This window comes from Lemur catta, chromosome 3 (assembly GCF_020740605.2).
Source record: "Lemur catta isolate mLemCat1 chromosome 3, mLemCat1.pri, whole genome shotgun sequence".
Lineage (NCBI taxonomy): Eukaryota > Metazoa > Chordata > Mammalia > Primates > Lemuridae > Lemur > Lemur catta.
In genome coordinates this window covers 81,217,321-81,240,628 of record NC_059130.1, presented here as the reverse complement: position 1 = coordinate 81,240,628, position 23,308 = coordinate 81,217,321, and the positions used below count along the sequence as shown (strand labels likewise).

Genomic DNA, 23,308 nt, shown 5'->3' with positions numbered 1-23,308 from the left:
TTCTATTGAGTATAAAAACCTAGGAATGATACTGCTGGGTCATATGGTAACTGTGTTTAACCTTTCCTTCACATCCTTGCCAATACTTGTTGTTACCTATCTTTCTGATTTTAGCTATCCTGGTGGATGTGAAGTGGTATATCACTGTGGTTTTGATTTGTATTTGACAAATGACATCATTTGACTAATGATGTTGAGCACCTTTTATGTACTTATGTACATGACCATTTGTATATCTTTCTTGGAAAAATATTTTTTCAAATCGTTTGCCCATGTTTTAATTAGGTTATTTGCTTTTTTATTATTGAGTTATTGAACCAACTTCCTGTATTCTAGATACAAGTCCCTTGTTAAATATATGATTTGCAAATATATATTTTGTCCTATGTGTTGGTTTCTCACTGTCTTAATGGTATTGTTTGCATCGCACATTTTTCATTTTGATGAAGTCAGACTTACCTATTTTTTCTTTTGTTGCTTGTGCATTTTTGGTGGTGTTTCTAAGAAACCATTATGTAACCTAAGATACAGTGATCTACTATGTTTTCCTTTAAGAGTTTTATAGTTCTATCTCTTGTATTTAGCCTGTGATCCATTTTGTTTATGGTGTGAGGTAGGGATCTAACTTTATTCTTTTGTGTGTTAATATCCCATTGTTCCAGTACCATTTGTTGATAAAATTATTTTTTCCCCACTGAATTGTCTTGGTACCCTGTTAAAAATCAATTGATTATGATACATGTATCATGTCATTATACATTTGTGAAAACCCATAGAATATATAAAAAAAGAATGAACTCTAACGTAAACTATGGACTTCAGTTAATAGTGCATCAACAATGGCTTATCAATTCTAATAAATTGCCATGCTAACACAAGATGTTAATAATAGGGAAAACTGGGAGTTGGAGGAGCATGAGGGGAATATTCTACTCATTTTTTCTGAAAACCTAGAACAGCTCAAAAAGTAGTTGATTAATAAAAAAATTTTTTAAATCATTTAATCATAAATGTAAGGGTTTATTTCTGATCTTTAAATTCTCTATTATTGATCTTTAAGGTCTAGTCTTATGCTGGTACCACCCTAGCTTATTGATTATAGGTTATTGTAGCTTTGTGGTTAAGTTTTGAAATTGGAAAGTATGAATTCTACAACTTTCTTTTTCAAGATTGTTTGCATTATTCTGGGTCCCTATCATTTTAATATGAATCTTAGAATCAGCAGGCTGATTCCTACAAAAAAGGCAGTTGAAATTTTGATAAGTATTGCTTGAGTGTGTAGATCAATTTAGAAATATTGCCATCTTAACAGTATTAATATTTTGATCCATGAATGTGGGACATAATTCTGTTTATTTAGGTCTTCTGTGTCTTTCAACAATGTTTTATAGTTTTCAGTGTACAATATTTGCACCTTTAAATAATTTATTCCTATTTCATTCTTTTTGTTATTTAAGTGAATTATTTTTCTCAATTTCAATTTTGGATTTTTTTATTGCTAATATATAAAAGTATTATGCAATTAATTTTTGCACATTGATCTTGAATCTTTCCCCCCTGCTTTGTGCTATTATTATCATATAAATCATATCTTTATACATTATATACTTAACACAGTTTTATAATTAATGCTTTATGTTAGTCTTTTAAATAAGATTGAAGCATAAAAAAAGTAAAAAAATACACTAATGTGTCTTACATATGTATGTATACAATTACCTCTGCTGGTGCTGTTTCTTTGGATGGAAATTACACTCTAAGTATCCTTTTATTTCGGTCTGAAGGACTCGTGTGTGTGTGTGTGTGTGTGTGTGTGTGTGTGTTGTGTGTCTGTGTGTATATATATATATATATATATTTTTTTTTTGGTAGAGTAGGTCTGCTAATGATAAATTCTCTGTTTTATTTTGTTTGTTTAACCTCTTCATATTAAAGGATATTTTTCTGAATATACAATTCTTGTTTGATAGTCTCTTTCTTGTAGTACTTTATGTCTTCCCACTGTATTGTGGCCTCCATTGTTTGATGAGATGTCAGCCATTGATCTTATTAAGGGTGCTTTTATGTGATGATGCATTATTCTCTTGCTGCTTTCAAGGGTCTTTTTGTCTTTGTCTTTAAATAGTTTGATTCTGATGTGTATAGGTGTGGATCCCTTTGAGTTATATAGTATTTAGAGTTCATTGAAGTTTTTGGACCTTTAGATTGCTTTTCATAAAATTTGAGAAGTTTTTAGCCATTTTTGTTCAAATAGTCTTTTTTCCTTTTTCTCTTTTTTCAATCTGGGTTTCCTATTATATATATGTTGGTACACTTGATGGTGTTTCACAGATCTCTGAATTTCTCTTCATTTTTAATTATTTTCTTTTAGTCTTCTGACCAGATAATTTTAATTGCCTTAGTTTCAAGTTTCTTGATTTTTTTTCCTTCAGCTCAAATCTGAGTCCATCTGGTAAATTTTTCATTTTATTTATTGTATTTTTCAATTCAGAATTTCTAGTTGGTTCTTTTTTATAAATTCCCTTACACTGTATTTATTAAGAAATTGTCATAATTTCTTTTAATTCTTTATGCATGGTTTGCTTTAGTTCTTTAAACTTGAACGTACATACTTATAATAACTCACTTTGTGTAGTGTATCCACCCACTAGGTCACCTTATTTGCTATTTCTGTGGACTGCTTTTTCCCCCTGGCTATCCTGTTTTTGTGTTTTATATTTTTGTTGAATATCTGACGTTTAAAATAATACAACATTTCAAATCTGGAAATCAGATTTCTCCAAACCTCAGGATTTTTTGTTGCTGTTTTTCATTTTTTAAAGTGACTTTTTTGGACCAATTCTGTAAAGCCTGCATTCTTTGTATTGCATAGCCACTGAGGTCTCTGCTCAATCACTTTTATGGTTAGTTCATCATTACTCAGAGATTATCATGAATGTGTTGAACCAGTAACTCTCACAGCCTTTGCCAGAGGACTCAGTGTGTGTGTTAAAAAACATCTTTATTATTTAGACAGTTTAAAACTCTGCCTTTGCCTTTATTTCATGTTTACACAGGTCATAAAATTAGAGCTGAGACATTGGGGTCCTCTCATGTCTTTTCTGGGCATGTGCACAGCCCTACACATAGCTGGCCTCTTAGATCTCCAGGAACGTGTCAGAGCTTTTCAAAGCCTCCTATGGGCATCCTGTTCCTCAGATCTTTCTTGTGAATTTTTGGCCAGGCTATTTTTTTGCCTCAACTGGTATCACAGCCTTCAGCAGCTGTGGTGGTAAACAATCGCTGATGATTGTTTTTGACAAATGCCATGGGAATACTGTAGGGCTTTTCCTGTAGAGTAACCACTGAATCAGGTCAAGTCATGAAAAGTACCTATATAAAGGTTTCTTCAGGGAGCTGTAAGACAGGTTAAATAGTGACAATTGTTTGAAGATGGGCTTTTTAAGAGAAGCTCCATATTCATCCTGCCCCTTTTGTTGGTGCTAAAGTTGCCGTTTTTCACAGCTATGATGATTGAGAGGCTACTGGTTTTCTAGGCTACTCCAGAGCTGGGGAGAGGGGAATAGTAGCAAGGCAAGTTAAAAGAACAAAAAGCTTACTGTTCTAACCAAAGTTTAGCAGGTTTACTTTAATAAATGCTGCTCAGATTTTTGCAGGCCTTTGGTTTATCTCCAGAGTCCTGAAAAAATTGATGTTGATGTATTTGCTAGTGTCTCCATTGCATTCATGGAGGAGCAGATTTACACAAGTCTTTGTGCTTGCCCTTAGTTTTAATTTAAAGGGCTCGGAGATCCCTCGGGCATCTGTGAACTCCAGCCTAAGGACCCCTTGCATCAGTTGCCAATTTACTGTTAGATTAATTTGGACCACATATGGACTAATTAGGGTTTTATTTATTGACTTGGAACACAACATTTAAAATATGATTTACATTTAGAAATACTTTTCAACTTCTGGATTTAAATGTGAGTCTTTGTCCAAAACATAGAAGTTTGTCACTGTAAGCTGTATAATTAAATAGTCAACCATATAAAGTACTATTAATAGTATGCTGTCCTTAGGAAACGATGTTTTTCCATAAATTCATACTGCCAGAATGCTACTTATCCTTCTTCCTGTTGAATTTCACAACTGTAAAAAGAAGTAACTATTCTCCAGCTTCCCTTACACACCAAACTATATTCTGGATCCTTGACAAACTGCCTAATTTGTTACTCAGAACACAAATGCATGGATTTATGTATCAGTATTCCCATTTTGAAGGTATGGATACTAAATCCAAAAGGTTAGATAACTTGCCCAAGATAATATAGCTAGGAAGTGGTGAAACTGAAGTTCAGACCATGGTCCTTATGCCTCTGAAGTCCAAGCTCTGTTATTACCTTACAGTTGCATATTTGTACTCTGTGGTATAATTGCATTCATTCTGTTCAAAGATAATCTGATGGAGCGATTACAAGCTATATGTTGTAAAAAGACTATTATTTATGTAACTTATGCAAGAGAAAATGAGCCTCTTAAAATTAAAACATTGTAATTTTTAATTAACTAAACAACAATTATCAAACTAACTTATTAAGCTAAATTATTGTAAGTATAAAGCATATTGCTTATGGGCAGAATTAAATACTTTCCTGATATCAACAATTCTTTTTTAGAGACTAATAGAGCAGCGTGATACTCTGAAAGAAACCAATGAAGAGCTTCGATGTTCCCAAGTACAGCAGGATCACCTAAGCCAAACAGGTGAATTTTGTTAGATTTAGAAACTTTTTTTTTAATAGTCAAAATAGTGAAATACTTACGTATTTTTTGTTTCTGTTTAGATGCGTCTCCTACAAAGAGTTATGAGAATCTTGCTGCTGAGATTATGCCAGTGGAATATAGGTAACTTTGTTTCTGTCAATTCATAATCCATAGTTAACATTAGAAATGATTTCTTTTTTTCTTTTTGGCAAATTTCTTGCCCTTTAAAAACTTTTCATTTTATGTGCCATACAGCCGAAAATTACTTAGTTTCATTTGTTTAAACTTTCTAAATCAGATTATTATTGCCACTGTAGCAATTTTAAAATTTATCAGAAGTTTAATTTCACAAACTTGTTGAGTAATATATTTTAGATGTTATAGGTTTTTGTAACATGACCTTTCTTGCTAGATGGTGAGGTCATGTGCTATGTTATAAAAAAAGTTAGTGTCTAAAGTTTATGCAGCACAAAGTCACTTTAACTATGGAGTTTTAAGTATACCATTTAAAATTATAAAACTATTAGAAAAAATCAATATAACCTCTGATTGGGGAAGTGATAAATGTGTAAAGTGAGAAGTTACTTACCTTTCTGAGTAGGGAGTCAATCATTACACTAAAATTAATAATTTTAAAAATAGCCATATGAGCATATTTTTTTAGAGTTATGGTTCTGGCGTTTGGAAGAACAAAAATTAGGATTAATTGACATGAGTTGCTCTTGAGGAATGGGATTTGGGAAGGGAGCAAATAGGAAAGTATTACTTTTCTACTTAATACTGGTTATTTTCATTTTAAAAACACATGTGTATATAAATCTTTAATAAAAGTTTTCCAAAAAGAAACATCTAGAAACTATCTTATTACCATCAAAAAGTATATTTTAAAATTTTAGACAAACTATAGTTTCTTAGATATGTTGCTTTTCATTTATGTATTTTCTAAGAATATACTATTTCCTTTAGTTAGTAAATTGCCAAAGTAAAATAATTCATATTTTCTCTTAGATATTTGCATAATAATCATTTAATGATATATAGCATAATCCTATACTAGAACCTTTAAAAACTTGCTGCTTATTTTTGAGGTGCAGTCTTGCAGTGCATATAATGTTTTTAAAAACCTTTCAGAAGTTTTGGTTGCATTTTAAGGGTCTCATGCTTTACTGATTAAAATACGAGGCCTAGTTACATTGTAAAATGATAGCAATGATAGCTATGGAGTGGACAGGAAATCCTTTTTTTTTTTTGGTCGAGAATATGATGACTCTTATTTTAAAAAATTAATAACAAATTTTGCTTTTTAACATCAGGGAGGTGTTTATTCGGCTTCAACATGAAAATAAGATGCTTCGCTTACAGCAGGAAGGTACTGAGAATGAACGTATTGAAGAACTTCAAGAGCAGCTAGAACAGAAACACCGTAAGATGAATGAATTGGAGACTGAGCAAAGGTGACATGCTCTTTTATAATTGAAAATCTTGGTGATTTAATTACCTAGCCATAAAATTTTGATTTACAGAAATGGAAAATATGGTAGTTAAAGTAATTAGAATTACCTAGAAGTAGTGTGAATGTTTTTTATTAGAAGTCTCTCACCACTGTAAGTTTTACTCTATGAAAGAAGTCAAGTGATTCATTTCAATCATATTATTATAAAATACATGGATGATCCATTAATTTAAGCAGACTTGGTTAACCAGGTTGTTTATTCTTGAATTATATTTAGATATCCTCACAACTAGCAGAAAGTTTAAGAAATGAGTAAATGACAGTTTGGCTTTCTAGTACAGTCTGGTGCATAGGTAGGACATAGACTGTGGAGTCAAATTTGAATCCCACCTCTAATTCAGCTTATTGTAATTTTTCAACAAAATTACAAACAGTGTTTCTGGGCACATTACTGAAACTCACACTCAGTGTCTTCAGCTGTAAATTCAAGTTGTTGGGAAGATTACACATAATGTGCTTAAAGCAAATGGTGTGCTTATCTGGTACTGATCACATGCTCAAAACTTGTTATAATAATAAAAATATTCAACATTATGTAGTGCTTGCTAGGTACCAGGTACTTTCCTAAGTACTTTTTTGGTATTAACCCAGTAAGTCTTCACAATAACTCGATGAAGTAGTAACTATGATTATCTCTTTCTATGGATAAGGAAGCTGAGATACAGAGAGGCTAACTAACTTACCCAGCATTATACAGTTAGTATGTTCTGGATCCTGCATTTGAACTCTGTCAGTCGATTGCTTAGTATCTACTCTTAGCTTCTGTGTTAACCTGCCTCTTATAAATGGTGCACTTAATAAAGGTATTTAGATTTGTTTATCCAGCCTTTATTTAATCTTGGAGACCATCAGAAATTTTAGACATACTTGAACTTTGTCTCAAATTTGTCTGTACACTGTTACATTAACTGTGATTTAAAAAGTATGACATTTTACCTTTCCTAAAATACTATTAAATATTACTGTCCTATACCGTTCAATACTAGTTGTTAGCACTGGAGATACTAAGTTTCAACTTTTAAGGGATTAATATAGGACAATAGACATGTGAATAGATAATTATTATATTATATGACAACTGTAACAATGTACTATTATAATGGGCAGGTGGATGTGTGTCATATATGTGAGTGGAGATATATATGCTTATATAGCACTTATATGCTAGTGCCAATCCCTTTAATTTAAATAAAAAGCCCCGAAAAAATGGTTGAAAAATGGTGACCTTGCTCTTCTCCCAATACACTGTGAAATCTGAAATAGAAAGAGGAAACCTAGTTTCCATTCATTAAAAATACAAATGTAGGAAAATTGAGCTGGTTTTCTAATTTTTCTATCACTGAGGATAGTGCAGAAATGTTTTTGCCACTGGCATATAAATGGCTTAAATTTTGAAATGTGTCTAGATATACATGCTTTCAGGAAGAAAGTCTTCTTTTTTTAAGTATTTCCTTAGAAATAACTTACTTACTACATATTTTGCCTAGTCACAGGTAATTCTGCATTTCATATTGGTATCAAATGTATTTTTTTAGTTAAATTTCATGAATGCACCTTTATAGATCCTTAACTATTTTGACTTTCAATATAAATAAATACATATGACTCATCTTCCAATAGGCTGAGCAAAGAACGTATCCGAGAATTGCAGCAACAGATTGAAGACCTCCAAAAGGTTTTACAGGAACAAGGCTCCAAGTCTGAAGGCGAAAGTGTAAGTAACTTAGACATTAATTATAACAATTTTGCTGTGTATGGATTCTTTTTAATAGGTCCTGATGCCCAAATTAATCTTATATTTGAAAGTGTCACCCCTATCATTCAGGGCACCCTTAAATACCGTATATATCTGCATAACAGATGCAGTGATTTTGCCAACTTGGAGCCTATCAATTGATCATATATATCGTAAGGTGATTTCTATCTGTACTGCTTCAATAGTATACCTCAGTTCATGATCATTCTTGATTGCGAGCATGCTACAATTGAGGCCTGCACAGTTCTGCTGGAGTTCCCACAGGGCCGACCTGAGAAAAGTCCAAATGAGAGGACTCAGAAGTCAGAATTGAGGAAACCTTCTAACAGGAAAACAGAGAATGAGAAAATGCTTTCCACCAAAAGAGCATTCAGCAAATGGATCTTACCAATCTCTGAAGGACAGAAACTTTAATGCAGTCCTGCAGGCATCATTCCTTATTTCTTCCTCCTTCTGCACTGACTCATGACCTTGCCATTTTCCAATGGTTTTCGGTGGCAGATGTTGTAAGAACGGAGATAAGAGGATTTAAAAAGAGATCACACTTAGCCTAAATCCGAATACACCTAGCAATTTTTCTACTGTTTGAAGACGAAAAGTAATGATTGAAAGAGGGCTGTATTTAATGAAAGATAACAAGGAAAGAGGGCTAGATATGTGTGAGAGAGAGAGAGAGAGTGATTGGTATTAGATAGAATGTTAGATGATTATACCTGTGTTGATGGGGGAGGAAACTCTGCAGAGTAATAAAGAGATGAAAAGGAAGATTGAAAGGGTTGCATTTCCTTTCTGTCTTTTCTATGCTTTATGTGATTTTCTTTTTTTTCCCCGGGGGCTTGGAAAATAGAAATCGTCTCATGCATGGTGGCATCTCATATGTGCATATATACGGTATTGTAACCTCTCTAATACAAATATTATTTTAAGCCATGTTAGGGAATACTTTTAAATTGGGATCTGTTGGGGGGAGTATATTTTGGATTGCAGTATTTTAAAGATTTTAAATATCTTTTATTTTTAATCTATTAGTGCTCAGATTATATTTCAGATTATGTATTTTAAATTCTTCAGCTACTCAGTAGATGCAGAACTACTATTGGAAGTTAAAGTTCTGTGTTTTAAGAGGAACTTTTGTGTTTTAAATTTTGCTTTTTAACAAAATCCAATTGCTTCATTTGGTGTTATTAAAGTGCTTACATTTATAATGATACATTTTTATAGTAAAGATAATTAGCTTAGTTCTTTATATTCTTCATCAAAGGTCAAAATCTTAAATATATTTTGAATAAATGATTATTTAGATATTTAAGTGTTTGATACTCCTCAATATATCACATTCAGCTTGGATTTGCTACTTTTCAAGTTCAGACTTAATTTTTATTCAGAAATATGAAGCATTTTTTTTTCTGTTATTGTACTCTTCCTTATTTCCTATTCTCCTTTCTTTCCCTTTTAAGGTTAAAAAAACCCTAAAATTGTATGCTTTTGAAAGTATATTATTAGAAATAAAAATTTTTAAAACATTTATAATTTTACATAGTATACCTTCAAAAGTAGGTAAAGAGATTTAGATGTCTGGAAACTTTACCTTTGTGAAGATAGTCATCTTACAGCAACTTTTTTTAATTTTATAGTCCAGCAAACTAAAGCAGAAGTTGGAAGCTCATATGTAAGTAAAACTGATATTTCATTTCAAATATGAGAGGGGAAGGGTTGTGAAGCTTCTAAAGTTAATATCCTTTTCTGATTTTGTTTATGAAAGCAAATACCCTAATGCTAATTGAATGTTTACCACTGCTACCAAAAAGAGAAAAGAAAAACTTGCTAGAAGGTCCAGCTTGCCTAGAAACCATCCCAAACTCCTACATTTTTCAGTTGCTAATATCATTTGAAGAGTTTAACAAAGCACACAACTACTATCACAACTACATTATATGGGATGTTACACCTATAAAATATTTTCTCTTACTTTCATAGGAAGTGAGGGTGCCAAGGGAAATAATTTAACATGTTTAGCTCCCACCTTGTGCCAGGCAGTTTACATCCTCATGACAGCCCGTATAGTTAGGCAAGTAGTATTCCCATTTCACAGGTGAGGGACCTAAGAGTCAGAAAGCAACTTGCCTGAAGTCCACAAATGTTATGTGGCAGAGACCACTTTCATTCTTAGGTCTGTTTGACTCCAAGCTCCATGCTCTTTCCACCACTTAGGGAAAAACTAACAGAGGTCCATGAAGAATTACAGAAGAAACAAGAGCTCATTGAAGATCTTCAGCCAGATATAAATCAAAATGGTAGGTATTTATAACAGACTGCAATACATGTAAGGATTTTCCCTTTTTAGTTGAAGGACACAAGAGCTATGTATAAATTTTTGCGTAGTACGTAGATACATACATTGCAAATAAGAACCATGGTAATTTTAGTTCTGAAGTCATTAATAAATGATACATCTTAAGGCAAAAAAAAAAGTAAACCTAATAAAATGAACTGATTGATATATAGGAGTATCAAACATTGTAAAATATAAAATTTACACTGTGGAAATATGAATGACAATGATTTCAGATCAGATTAAAATGAACTTCAAAACATGTAGAAATAACGCTTTATTTTCTCTTATTATGGTTGTGGTTATATTGTAAGGTATATTTGTTTATTGAAATAATGGAAAGGAGAAAAAAGCTAGTTAAAGTAGACTGTAGGTTTTTTACGGGATAAATAATAATTGATTGAGAATGTATTGTTTATAGTTCAAAATTTTTAGATAAGAATTAACTATAAAGAAGAAATTTATAAGGCTTCTCTTTTAAGTTCTATTATTAATCTTTAGAAAATAAATGTGATAAATCTAATTCTTCATGTGAGGATGGAGTATTTTAAATAGTAACAGGTCATGTTTCATTTTATTTTCACTGATAGTACAAAAGATCAATGAACTGGAAGCTGCTCTTCAGAAGAAAGATGAAGATATGAAAGCAATGGAGGAAAGATATAAAATGTACTTGGAGAAAGCCAGAAATGTGAGTGACATATCTTTCAGAGCTCAAGCCTTTGTGGGCTGTGTTCTGATGAGGCCTTTTTCACCTGGTTACAGTGTTGTTCTTGTGTCTGCATCCAGTCACTTTGGTCTCAACAGTCTTACCTTGCCTGTCAGGTTCCTGGGATGTCTCCACATCAGTCCTCGTATTCTCACTTATTGGTGTCAGAAAACATAAACACATAGATTATAGGGACAGTTTACATATTGATTGTAGTGACCTCATTAGACAAAGTGGCTGTATAACGTATGGAATCTTCAGGTTTTAGCAAAATTGAGACTGAAATTTTTATTTTGCTAGAATCTTAGCAAATTTGCTGAGAATAAAATTTTCTAGAATCTTAGCAAAACGAACATTTTACCTTTTATGAAAATTTAGCTTTTTTAAACTTTTTTGAAATTGTTTTAGCATTTTATCTAGATTAGACAGTTAAACACTTTTCTGTGTTCATCAGACTCAAAGTTTAGCGTTTGAGTCCAGTGCTGAGTGGGGAAGGGCTCTGCTTTGTGCAGTCATTCAGAGTCCTAAGCTGACAGGGGCTCCACTTGATATTGTCCAGCTAGTAGATGAGGAAACAGTGTAGACTGCATAGAAGATATGTAATTTCAGGCCTGAAAACAGCGTGACTAGCTTTTACTCCCATTTCAGTGGACAGAGCTCAGGCACATGGTCACACCTAACTTCTGGGGAGGCCACACCCAACTTCTGGGGAGGAAAGACAAATAGGCTTGGTAAACATGCAGGCATTCTGTGCCACAGTTAAGTTTCTTCCAGTTACAAAAGTACAAATGTTTACAATAGAAAATATAAAACATAGAAAGTTTCCCAGAAACAACTGCTGTTAACATTTTTGGTGTATTTTCTTAATGGTGCATTTTTTTTCGCATATATTCTCTATGATTGGTGATGATAACATACACATGTGCATGCACATATGTATAAATATAGGTGTATAATTTGTGGTTTTAAACTTAATATTTCATCATGTTATATAAATATGAATTAATATTTATTGAGCACTTAACTACTCTAAGTACTAGGAATACAGCAGTGAACTAGACAGACACTACATTTATGAAGCAGACTTTGCAGAGGTAAAATAATACCTACATAATATTCACTTGTTTGGGATATAGCATAGTTTACTTAATCATGATCCTGTTGGAAATGCTTTGTTTTCATTTCATTTTCATTGTTTTTTTCCCAGAAAACTTCAGGCAACATATTTGTACAGAAAGCTTTCCCTTTTTTTTTTTTTTTGGCTTATTATCTTAACCCTGTTTCCTAGAAATTCAATTATTAGGTCAAAGGATAAGACAATTTTAATAAGATGCTCAATATATATTTCTAAATGACATTTTAAAAGGATTATAAGTAGTTAAATAAAGCAATGACAGTGAATACCATATTCTTGTCATCATTGAGTATTGATAATTCATTTAAAAGACAGTTGCTTGCTTTGAAAAATATGATTTCTTTTTTTAACCTTTACATATTTGGTGGGAGAGGTTCAAATAGTGGTTAAAATACTGGTTAAAATAATAGTATGTCCATTGTGGAAAATTCAGAAAATATGAAAAAGTCACAAGCAGACTTCTTGTTAGAGATAACAAATTATGATTTGTTCTTTCTAATTAAATTGTGATTTAAATTCTTTAATGTTTTTTGCTTTTATGATATGAACTCCCTGAGGGCAGATACCATGTCTTTTGTAAATTGCTGACTCCCTGTCTGCCTCATAGTCAAAATTCAGTAAATGGTTTTTGAATAAATGAATACACATAGTAATATTTTTGTATATTACCATCTAGTCTTTTTCTTATACCTCTATGAATATAGATGACATTTTCCTAACTCATTAAATAATTTAAAAACTTTTTTTAGTAGATTTATATTTATATCATACAGATATTCTTATTATTGAAAATTTGTAGTTTTTGCTTGTAATATATGCCTGATATTTCCGAATTGGTTTCCTAGCGGAATGCTATTTACATAGTTTAGCTGAGTCTCTTTACTACATTCTGATCAAGCATCTCTTTTTACTCAACTTTTAATAATTTATTTAAATGTGATTAATTACTCTATTTTTAGAGATAAAATCACCAGCGTCTATTACATTGATCTTATATATTGAATTATGTTTGACTAGATGATAGTAAAAAAGATTACTGGCAAAAATTTATTTGGTGTGTATTACTCCTACTTTGTAAAATCATCAAGTTCTCCTATAGTTTTTTAATTCATTTTAATTTTTAAGAAAATTCTCAAGTCAAATAAATGTGGAAAGGGTTATTTCAAGACCTTAATGCTCAAAGCTTGAGCATTGAAAAGGCTAAATAACTATCCTTAAGGTACTGAGCCTTCGAGAAAGGAGATTAGATTTTGGGATGGGGAGCTTCCCATTTTTGTGCTGAATATTTATACCATTTCTTGTGTATAGAATACGTTTTTTTTTTTCTTGTTACTCCAATTAGATTGTAAAACAAGCCAGAGATCCACTTTGTGGATTTTCCACTTTATTTACACAATTTTTATAGAACATGTTCTTATGTTTTCAGTACTTTCAAAAATATAAAGTGACCATAATTTTTTTTTCTTTAAACAGGTAATAAAAACTTTAGATCCCAAATTAAATCCAGCATCAGCTGAAATAATGCTACTTAGAAAGCAGTTGGCAGAGAAAGAGAGAAGAATTGAGATTCTGGAGGTAAAATATCCATATTCACTCATCTTCTCTTCTGTAGAGTCCTGGTAATTAGCTGCTGTCATGTATTTGCCATTAATGATAAAATTTCACAAGTAGTTAAAAATGTCATGTTCTAGCACTCAGTGTTTATTATGAAGCATCTCACTAGCTCACTGGACTGGTCTCTGCACAGTTATGCTGCGTTGTCTCTCCCTCTGTAACAGCCGGTCATGTGCATATCCCTGACTTTCTCATAGAGTCCTGCTGTAATGCTGCTTTAAAAACTATGTGAATGTGATTTCATTCAGAAAAAAGAAAAAAACTGAGCTTTACCTTTTAAAAAAGGCAGTGTGTTCACTCAGTTAACCACATTTTTCTTATCTTCTCCCTATTTTTCACCTGAACCTCAACAAACTTAGTTGGAATTTCTGGGAGAAGGAAGTACTCAGCGAATCCCAGTGAGCCCCTAAATTCAATTTGTTAATCATGAAAAGTTATATTAGTGACATCATGCTCTCATTAGTTAGCCGAGTCTTTGAATTTTAAAGGTATTTTTGTGCTAATAGTTATATCATTCTTAAGAGCTTGGGTAAGTATGTCAGTATGAAATTGTATATTCTTAGATTTTATAATTGGGCATGTTCTAGTTTCCTTTGCAAAGTGTTTTACAAAACTACTATTTTTAATGCCATGGTGAGATTTGATGCTATTCTTAAAGTCAATAATACTTCCTCTTAATAACATGTGCATAATTGCAGAGCCATGTTGAGTTCTGTATACTGGCCTTGAAATTCTCATAAATGGTAGTTGGTTTCTTTTTAAATCAACTAGGAATGTTACATAATGTTTCAGAGAAACACATTCTATTCATATACCTTTTTCTTGGGATTATTTCTGAGCAAGTAGATAATGAACTGTGGTGGAAATGTTTTCATTTAATGACTTAAAGATTTTAACACCCCGTCGTTCCTACATCCAGAGTACACACCAGCCTGATGTGCATTTGCTATTGGTGGTTGTTCTGGCCATGTTGTTTGTTGTCAGTAGCACTGTGTACAGATATCTGTCTGAAGAAATGCTAATAATTCTTCAAGATCTAACTCAAATATCTCTTGCTCTATAAAATATTTTCTGTATTCATTAGTGAAAGGTAGTTATCTCTCCATAGTGGGTCCATGAACTTTGAATTCATGAATTAATTCCACAACAGCAATGGTTTTCCTTTTGGCACAAATCAAGGTGTCTTGAGGTCGAAGACTGTATCTTATGTCTCAATACCCGCAGCATTAAATATTATATAAACCAGACCAGGATTACAGCTTTATTGGTAACTTCTTCACATTGTCACCTCTCCTCTCTGGTCCTCCAGCTCCCCATCTATAAAATAGTGAGACTTGGACTGGATGATCTCTGAAGTCTAAGTTGCTCTGACTGATAAGTTCCCAGAGGAAAACAATGAAAATGCACACCAGTGCCAATGTTTGAAATGTACATCCCCAACAAGTATGAAGACAAAATGGTGCCTCTAAAACTGTAGGGCCCTGACGAAAAGCTTCAGTTATGCCACAGCATACAGGCATTTAATTTATTTGTATTCATCTGTACACAGACTGCAAAAAGAAAAGGAGAGACATAAATAGCAGAGGCTGTTCTGACTGCCTTCTGTCTCAGGGAGTCTGTGCCTGCAGTGGGTGTGAGCCAGAGGAAGGGCATGCCCTCCCTCTTTGGGGCTTGGTTCCTAATACTTTTTGTTCATGAGCATCTTGCTGAGGGAAGATTCAGGTGTTTCAAGATTATGATATTTATAAGAGCCAAACCATCTGGCTCATCAGGTGTTCAACAGAATTACAAAATTAGCTGTGTTAGAGTAATTAAGAAAAGGATATCATTCTCTGCGGTGGCACAGAAATATGGCCACAGGGAATCTAGTATACAGGTCACCAAGAAATGAGAGAGAAAAATTTGTGCTAGGCCTTGTAGGTGATTTTAAAAGATTTTCCCAGATATTTTTTACCATGTCCTCCTCCTCAGTTTTGACTTCTCCATAAGTGTAGCTCTGTTTCATTACCTAAGTCAGTTGTTAGTTTTTTTCTCTAGATTTGGGGGGCAGTAGCATAAGAATCACTAGTTGTGTGCATGCATGTGTATGTGTGTTTAAATCACTCATTTCTACCAGTAAAATTCCTGAAATAAAGGTTTATTAGTCATAAATCTTACTCTTTCCTAAAGGTGTTATGCATGCATTTTTGTGTGATTCAGTTTACATTTTGTTTACTTTATGTGCTTTGCAAATGTATTCTTCAGATTCTCTCCACAATGAACATAGTGAAGAAATGATTCTGTTTTTAGTAATTTGGGGTGATTTCTGGGATTTTAATAGTCCACATATCTTTTACCAGAGTGAATGTAAAGTAGCAAAATTCCGTGAATATGAAGAAAAACTCATTGTTTCTGCTTGGTATAATAAGGTGAGTTGAAATTCGATTAATGATAAGATGTTTAGAACAGTGTTTATCAAACTTTTTTGACCAGGTGTAACAGAAGGAAATATATTTTATACCATAAACCAGGACATAGCAAGTTTACATATATGACCGAAACAAAAGTTACCCTGTGTGTGTTACACCCAATATTTTCTGTCATATTCTGTTTTTTAAGATGTTGGTTATAATCCACTAAATTGATTTTTGTGACTCATCAGCCTTTAGTTGATATACATGAAGCATAGGCATAACAATTCATAAATATTTAAAAATTGCCTTATTTTAGCTTTAAGAAACATTTGTTCCCATAAAGGGTTTTTGGAGAAATGTGAATATCCGTGTAATGTGAAATTAAATGCTTCTAGTACTCAATATTTAACATCCTCTAAAGCTTCTCAGTGTGTCCTTTACTGTAAATGTGTGTGTTTTTTAATCTAGTAAATACTCATCAATAGTTGTCTCTGTCCTACCAAGGATAAAATAGCATAAAGTAATTTGAAATGTGTTTTATTTTGTCACTATTAGTATCAGTGGGTTGTTTTCAAGAGTAGCATTTCATGATGTATATGGTTCTGTTGGGTTATTCTAATCAGCTTGAATAGGTAATAACTTGGCCATGATCTACTGTTACCTATTCTGATTTAATACAAGGGAATAGCACTTTATAAGCTTCCCATGTGTGGACACTGGGCTTCAACACACAGCACTAGTCATTCTTCCTTAAACATGCCTTGTACTTTCATGCCACCATACTTTTCATCTGTGTTCTTTCCTTGCTTTCACTATTTGGTAAAATCTGACTTAATTATGTGTGAGATATTCCCAGAACCTTCCCTCATGAGTCAGTCATCCTATTTGAGATCAGGGACAGTATATTATTTTCTTTGCTCTTTTGTGGCCCTTGATACATAAATCAGTATATTATAGCCAAATAATACATTTTCATTTTTCAGTCTATATTTGTTGAGCATCTACTGTATTCCATGTACTGTACTAGTTACTAGTGATGCTAAGTTCAATAAAATTATAACTCTTGTCTGTAATCACAGCACTTTGGAAGGCCAAGGCAGAGGATTGCTTGAGGCCAGGAGTTTGAGATCAGCCTGAGCAGCATAGCGAGACAATGAGACCCCACCTTTACAAAAAATTAAAAATTAGCAAGGCATGGTGGAGCATGCCCGTGGTCCTAGCTACTTGGAAGGCTAAAGTGGGAGGATTGCTTGAACCCAGGAATTTGAGGTTATAGTGAGCTATGATCACGCCACTGCACTCCAACCTGAGTGACAGAGTAAGACCCTATCTCAAAGAAAAGAAAAAAAAAAAAGAAATTGTTTTATGTGGTCTAGAGAGAGAATAATGACTTCCCTTATAAGAAACCCAACAGCCAAAATTATGATGATTTGTCATGTATCAATATAGAGGTAGAACATAATGTGAACTGTACTGGTGGTTCTCAAACATTAGCGTGCATCAGAAGACTTACTAAAATACAAATTGCTGCATTAACTTGCAGAGCTTCTCATTCAGTAAGTCTGGGTAAAGTCCCAAAATTTGCGTTTCTAACCAATTCCCAGTGATGCTAATCTTATTAATCCAGGGACCACATTTCAAGAACCATTGATCTAAACTATTCTGTTGTGTTGTGTGTGCCTATTGATGGTGGAATGATGGCCCAAACACAATTTGCTTTGAAACTTCTTCTCATTGTTACAATTAAGCCTAACTCCAACGTGTTATTTTAAGCTGTTTTTAATGATTTCAAGCTAGCAGCTTAAAGTGGGTTTTGTGCCTTCTTACTAGCATTACCACTTCACAGATTAATCAGCTTCTGAACACTTATTTATTTTCTTCTATAGAAATGAAAAAACCTCAGCTTTATAGGATTGTTTTGGGATTAAATGTCTTTATCTATGTGAAGAGCACTTTGCACACTCTAAATATTTAGTCATGTTAAATATATACACCCATACACATATATATATTTTGTTGTTGTTGTTCAGAGTCTAGCGTTCCAGAAACTGGGGATGGAGTCTAGACTTGTGAGTGGCGGTGGTGCTTGCAAAGACACTGGCCCGTGTACTCCTGCACGGTCTTTCTTAGCACAGCAACGGCATATCACCAACACCAGGAGAAATCTCTCTGTTAGAATTCCTGCTACAACATCTGATTAAACTGCAAAAGGAAACATAAACAGAAGTGCCCTTAAAATATTTTGTACTTTTCAACTAACTACCAGATTGAAAAAGAAGTTTATGATACTGGATACCAGGTATTTTAAAATCAAAATGCATCACATTAATTTTGCCAGCTGACTTTGAAAACAGAGTATAGAATTAGCTATCTCTCTGGGGGAGCACATTTGAATAATTGGAATATGTAATTACACAAACATCTCCAACAAACATTTGTCTTTTGAGAGTAATGTAACTTCAAATCAACTTTGTATATTTTAGTTTAATGTTTTCAGTTGTACCAATAACTTAATTAATTTGTAATATGTAATGAGTAATATGTTATGATAAAATGTATCTAGACTTGTTTTATTTTTTTGGTCCATATAAAAAATAGTCTTGAGGTAGGCACATGATAAACTATACAAGGGTGATTTCTTCAACTTCATATATACAAGGGTTTACTGCTATCCTTAAATTCTTTCATTAAATGCATACATATATTTTGTCATGTCATAGAAGATATAATGTTTGGAATATTTGACTGTTGGAATGATGTTGCCATAGTAAAAGTGACTAATTAGAAATTCTGTAGATTCTGAAGAGGTCACAGTTCTCATAGGTACCTCCTGTAAACAAGGGCTTCTGGACAGCATGATTGAAATGCTAAGGGTGGGGAATAAAGTGACATTTATAAGAGGTGACTTTCTGATAGAAAGCAAGCTAAAAGCTATATTTTGTGTTAATGTTTACATACTTTTTAATGTAATTAATAATGATTCAATTACTCCTTTTAAGTATAAAATTATCATGGCTTCTGCCAAAAAAAGATATGGTATAATAGTTTTACCTCCTCATTGAAAAGAGATGTTGCAATGATGAAAAAACTTGGAATCAGTCTCATTTTTGTTTACTGATTGAGGAGTTTGTCTTGCTCAGTTTGTGGTATTCAGTTCATTTCTGCCCAAAGCTCTTATTTGCAAAGGTATTACTTTTGAATTTTGGGGTGATTTTTACATTTTACCACTTTGGAATTTTAGTTAAGTTGTGTTAAATTTGTGTAGTCCTGTATTGTAGCCACAAGCCACATGTGGCAATTTAAATTAATTGAAATTAAAAATTTAGTTTCTTGGTTGCACCAGCCACATTTCAGACGCTCAATAGCCATGTGTGGCTGGTGGTTGCTGTATTAGGACAGCTATAGAATATTTCCAGCATTGCAAAAAGTTCTATTGGACAGCGCCATACTAAATCTTTTTGTAACTCAGAAATACTTTTTGATATTAGACCACAAATGTAAAAAGAAGAATATTAGTACTGTTTCAGATGTAAAAAAGAATTGAATTGTGACATAATTAACATCTTACATTCTAGGTAGTTGAATACCTTATGTTGTGACAACCATAGTTAATTGTTCCAGTACTGTTCAACAAATGCATACCTATTAGCAGTATGTCTAGACCAGGGTCAGCAAACTTTCTGTGATGGGACAGGTACTAAATATTTTAGTAAATATCTCAGGCTTTGTGAGCTGTGTAGTCTCTGTTGCAAGTATTCAACCCTGCCATTACCGGGTGAAAGTAGCTATACACAATGTATAATATAAACAAAATGGACATGGCTGTGTTTTAGTAAAACTTTCTTTACAAAAACAGGTGGTAGGCCGGATTTGGCTTGCAGGCTATAGCTGTGGTCTAGATTTTATTCTTAGCCTTTCTTTGCAAATACAGTATGAGCATTGTTCCATTTACAGTATTACTCATTTGGATACCTGGTTTTTAGATTCTTGCCCAGTAACTTTTTAATCACTGCAAATGTGCAAATTTCATACTACATTTGGGTCTCTGAGATTAGGGAGCATCTGTCAGGATATTTTGTTTTATCAGGGTTACTTCTGTTGACTACCTCTTAGACTTTGATGTAATTGTTGATTTGCATTTTCATACGTTCTTGTAGTGTCTGCCTGCCTGTGACTTTTAGTGAAATGAAATAAGCCTTTGAAAATATCTTAGCATGCTATTTAAAATTTTATAAATATGATGACATTTTGGTATATTTTGGTTAGTGAAGACATCTGCCCCTTTAGTGTTTCTATACTTATAATTGAAATTTTACGAGCTCTTCAAGCTCCCTTTTAATGGAATTTATTATAAAACATTAACTTTAATAAATTAGTGTTTTCATTTCAGTTGCTCATAAATATTCATTATTGTACTTGGAATTTCTACATAAAACAATTTCTGAATGAGGATATAAGGATAGATTCATTTTTCTTAATACAGAAAAAGCAAATTTTCTGATTTATCACTTTTCTAGGTGATAAGTAGAATTTAAAATGATTTATAAGTATTTATACAAGGCTAATGTAATTTAAAGTTCTGTATTATTGTGATTAATCATACAGAAATTCAGGAACTGATCAGAAGTGAGATTCTTTCCACATCTGGTTAATGTAGTGAGACGGACACCCTGTGGGTGGTAAGGCATTATAGATATTTCATCATGAACCATGATGTATACACATCTGTGTTGTAAGAGAAGCTTGAAGGCATATACCATGGAAGAGATACTCAGAATTTATCTATTTGATAAGGAATTAAATGACCCAGTGATTATAAAGTAAAACCACAGACCAATTTGAAAATTATCTTTAATTTTGAGCATTTGCTCTAAGATTAATATTCCTTTCTCTTTTTAAAATAGTGTATAAATATGACAGTGATGTCTATCCTGAGATTAACTTAATGTATTGAGAAATATTTGAAGTTTATTCTATTTTTCAATGAATAAGGCTGTCAAACTAATGATTTAGTATAGATTAAGAATTAATGTCTTGTCTAGAAATATTAAACTGATGACATTATGATGTCATCTTTGATAACTGAAGTACTAATTTAAATGTTAGATAATGTTTCCACATCTATCCCTGTTTCTGTGTAGGGGCACATCTGGCCTGTGAGGGGTTGGCTTTTAGGCCACAGAGCTGTCTGTTAGGTTCCCCCTATGTATATTTAATGAGAAACATTCCTATGTAAAAATGTGTGTATATGGTTGTATGCATACATTCTTATTGTGAACCTGTATGTTGCGAAGTAGTTTGCAAATTTGTAAAGCACAAACCATAAAAGAAAACAATGTGCAGTTATTAAACTTGATGTTCCATGAATGTAATGTTTAGTTTATAAAAGGTCCTTTCTATTTTCTATGGCAAAGACTTTGACACTTGAAAAATAGAAGCAATACTTGATTTATTTTTGTAAGTATTTAGAATATTATTTTAAATAAATGATTGTCCAATAACAATATAATAGTTGTAAAATGTTTTCAGTAAATAAACTTTCTGCTTCTGTGTCTGTTATGATGAGTTTTTAGTGGGCACAAATGCACGTTTATTTGCTGTTTTAAATAAAGGACTGAAAATATTTAGATTGGTAAAGAAAAATGATTGCATCAATTCTTCTAATTTTGTTTTTCCCTTGAAATTTTTTTGTGAATGAAAAGATGTATTAAGTGATTTGGGGGTATGTCTTTTTATGTCTCCAATTTCACCTCTGGAATGTTGACATCTTGCATTAATATGGAATCCAGGACATTTCTGAGTAACGTACTTTTAAAGACTGCTACTTATCCCTCAATATCCATTCTCCCCTTCTTCCTTTAGTAATAGAACCCCATATTTTAGCTTATTACATTGTCATGTAGGGAAACAAAAAACACTGTTATTCCCGGACTCCCTTGTAACTAGTAGGTGGGGGCATCATTTAACCAAGTTCTGGCTAATGAGTTGTGAATAGCAATGTGTTTGTACTAAAAGAATGGGCATGTTTCCCTAGTCCTTATCCCCTCCCTGTCTGGAATGCCATGTGCCTGAGGCAGCCCTCAGAGACAACTGAACAATAGGGGAGAAGGAACTTGGGTCCCTGAAATCACCATTTAGCCAAAGCAGCCATGGACTTCCAGCCCAGGCTTCTCTTGTTTAAGCTATTTTTTTTTTAAGTTATTTTATTTTGGGATTTCTTTCTTCCACCATTCCAACTTCCCAATTCATAGAGGTTTGTTGAAATGAGTTGTGACATTGATTTTTAGAAAAGTGTAGGTGCTCTGTATTCTTGAACAATATTTGGAAAGGTTTAATTCTGTTGCTATTAATGGATGCTCAATAAATATTTGTTTAATGATCGCCTAAATGAAGTTAATGTGCCAGATATGTAATGATGGAGACAAAAGTGAAGTGCTGTCTCACTTTCGGTGGATACCCATGATTCTGTCAGTGTAGCTTAGCTTTCTGAACCGGTACAATAAATGCTGCCCCAACTAGCATCACATTGTTCTGTGACTAGTTTATTAAGAGCAACTCAGGGTTCTAGACCTATTATACGTTGACCAGTATGGTGGCTGCTAGCCACATCGGATATTTAAATGTAAATTTTAATTACAGTTGTGTTCTGCCACACACTGTAGCCACACTGGAAATGCTCCGTAGCCACATGTGGCTAGTGGCTACAGTATTGAACAGTTGCAGGTAAAGAACATTTCTGTCATCACAGAAAATTCTATTGGGCAGCATGGTTTTTAGGTATCTAGCTTGAATGTACACATTCCACATCTCTGTGAAGTTACAGAGGATATGGAACTCTCAAGATCTCTCATTGGCTTTTGACAATTGTCTTTGGCTTTTGACAGCTTGACTATGAAATGGATAATCAAGTGTGGATCTAGGTGTGGATCTCTTTAAATTTATCCTACTTGTAGTTTGTTGAGCTCAGATCTACAGATTACTGATTTTTATTAAGTTTTTGGCCTTTGGTTCTTGAAATATACTTTCTTTCTCTTTCTAGCCTTTCCTCTGGTACTACCACTGTACACCTGTTGATACTTGGTGTCCCACACGTCTCCACGAGTCTGCTCA

General features: G+C 33.1%; 1 protein-coding gene across 1 annotated transcript in view; it reads left to right on the top strand.

The window, feature by feature from the left end:
* Positions 1 to 21,821, top strand: part of HOOK1 (hook microtubule tethering protein 1) — a 52,367-nt gene extending 30,546 nt beyond the window's left edge. The window contains exons 13-22 of the mRNA XM_045547898.1: positions 4,659 to 4,746; positions 4,827 to 4,887; positions 6,060 to 6,200; positions 7,880 to 7,973; positions 9,650 to 9,684; positions 10,227 to 10,309; positions 10,938 to 11,038; positions 13,665 to 13,766; positions 16,145 to 16,213; positions 18,229 to 21,821. Of these exons, the coding sequence (XP_045403854.1) occupies positions 4,659 to 4,746; positions 4,827 to 4,887; positions 6,060 to 6,200; positions 7,880 to 7,973; positions 9,650 to 9,684; positions 10,227 to 10,309; positions 10,938 to 11,038; positions 13,665 to 13,766; positions 16,145 to 16,213; positions 18,229 to 18,399 (945 nt within the window). The 3' untranslated portion in view covers positions 18,400 to 21,821. The remainder of the gene's footprint in view (positions 1 to 4,658; positions 4,747 to 4,826; positions 4,888 to 6,059; positions 6,201 to 7,879; positions 7,974 to 9,649; positions 9,685 to 10,226; positions 10,310 to 10,937; positions 11,039 to 13,664; positions 13,767 to 16,144; positions 16,214 to 18,228) is intronic.
* Positions 21,822 to 23,308: the final 1,487 nt, after the last annotated feature.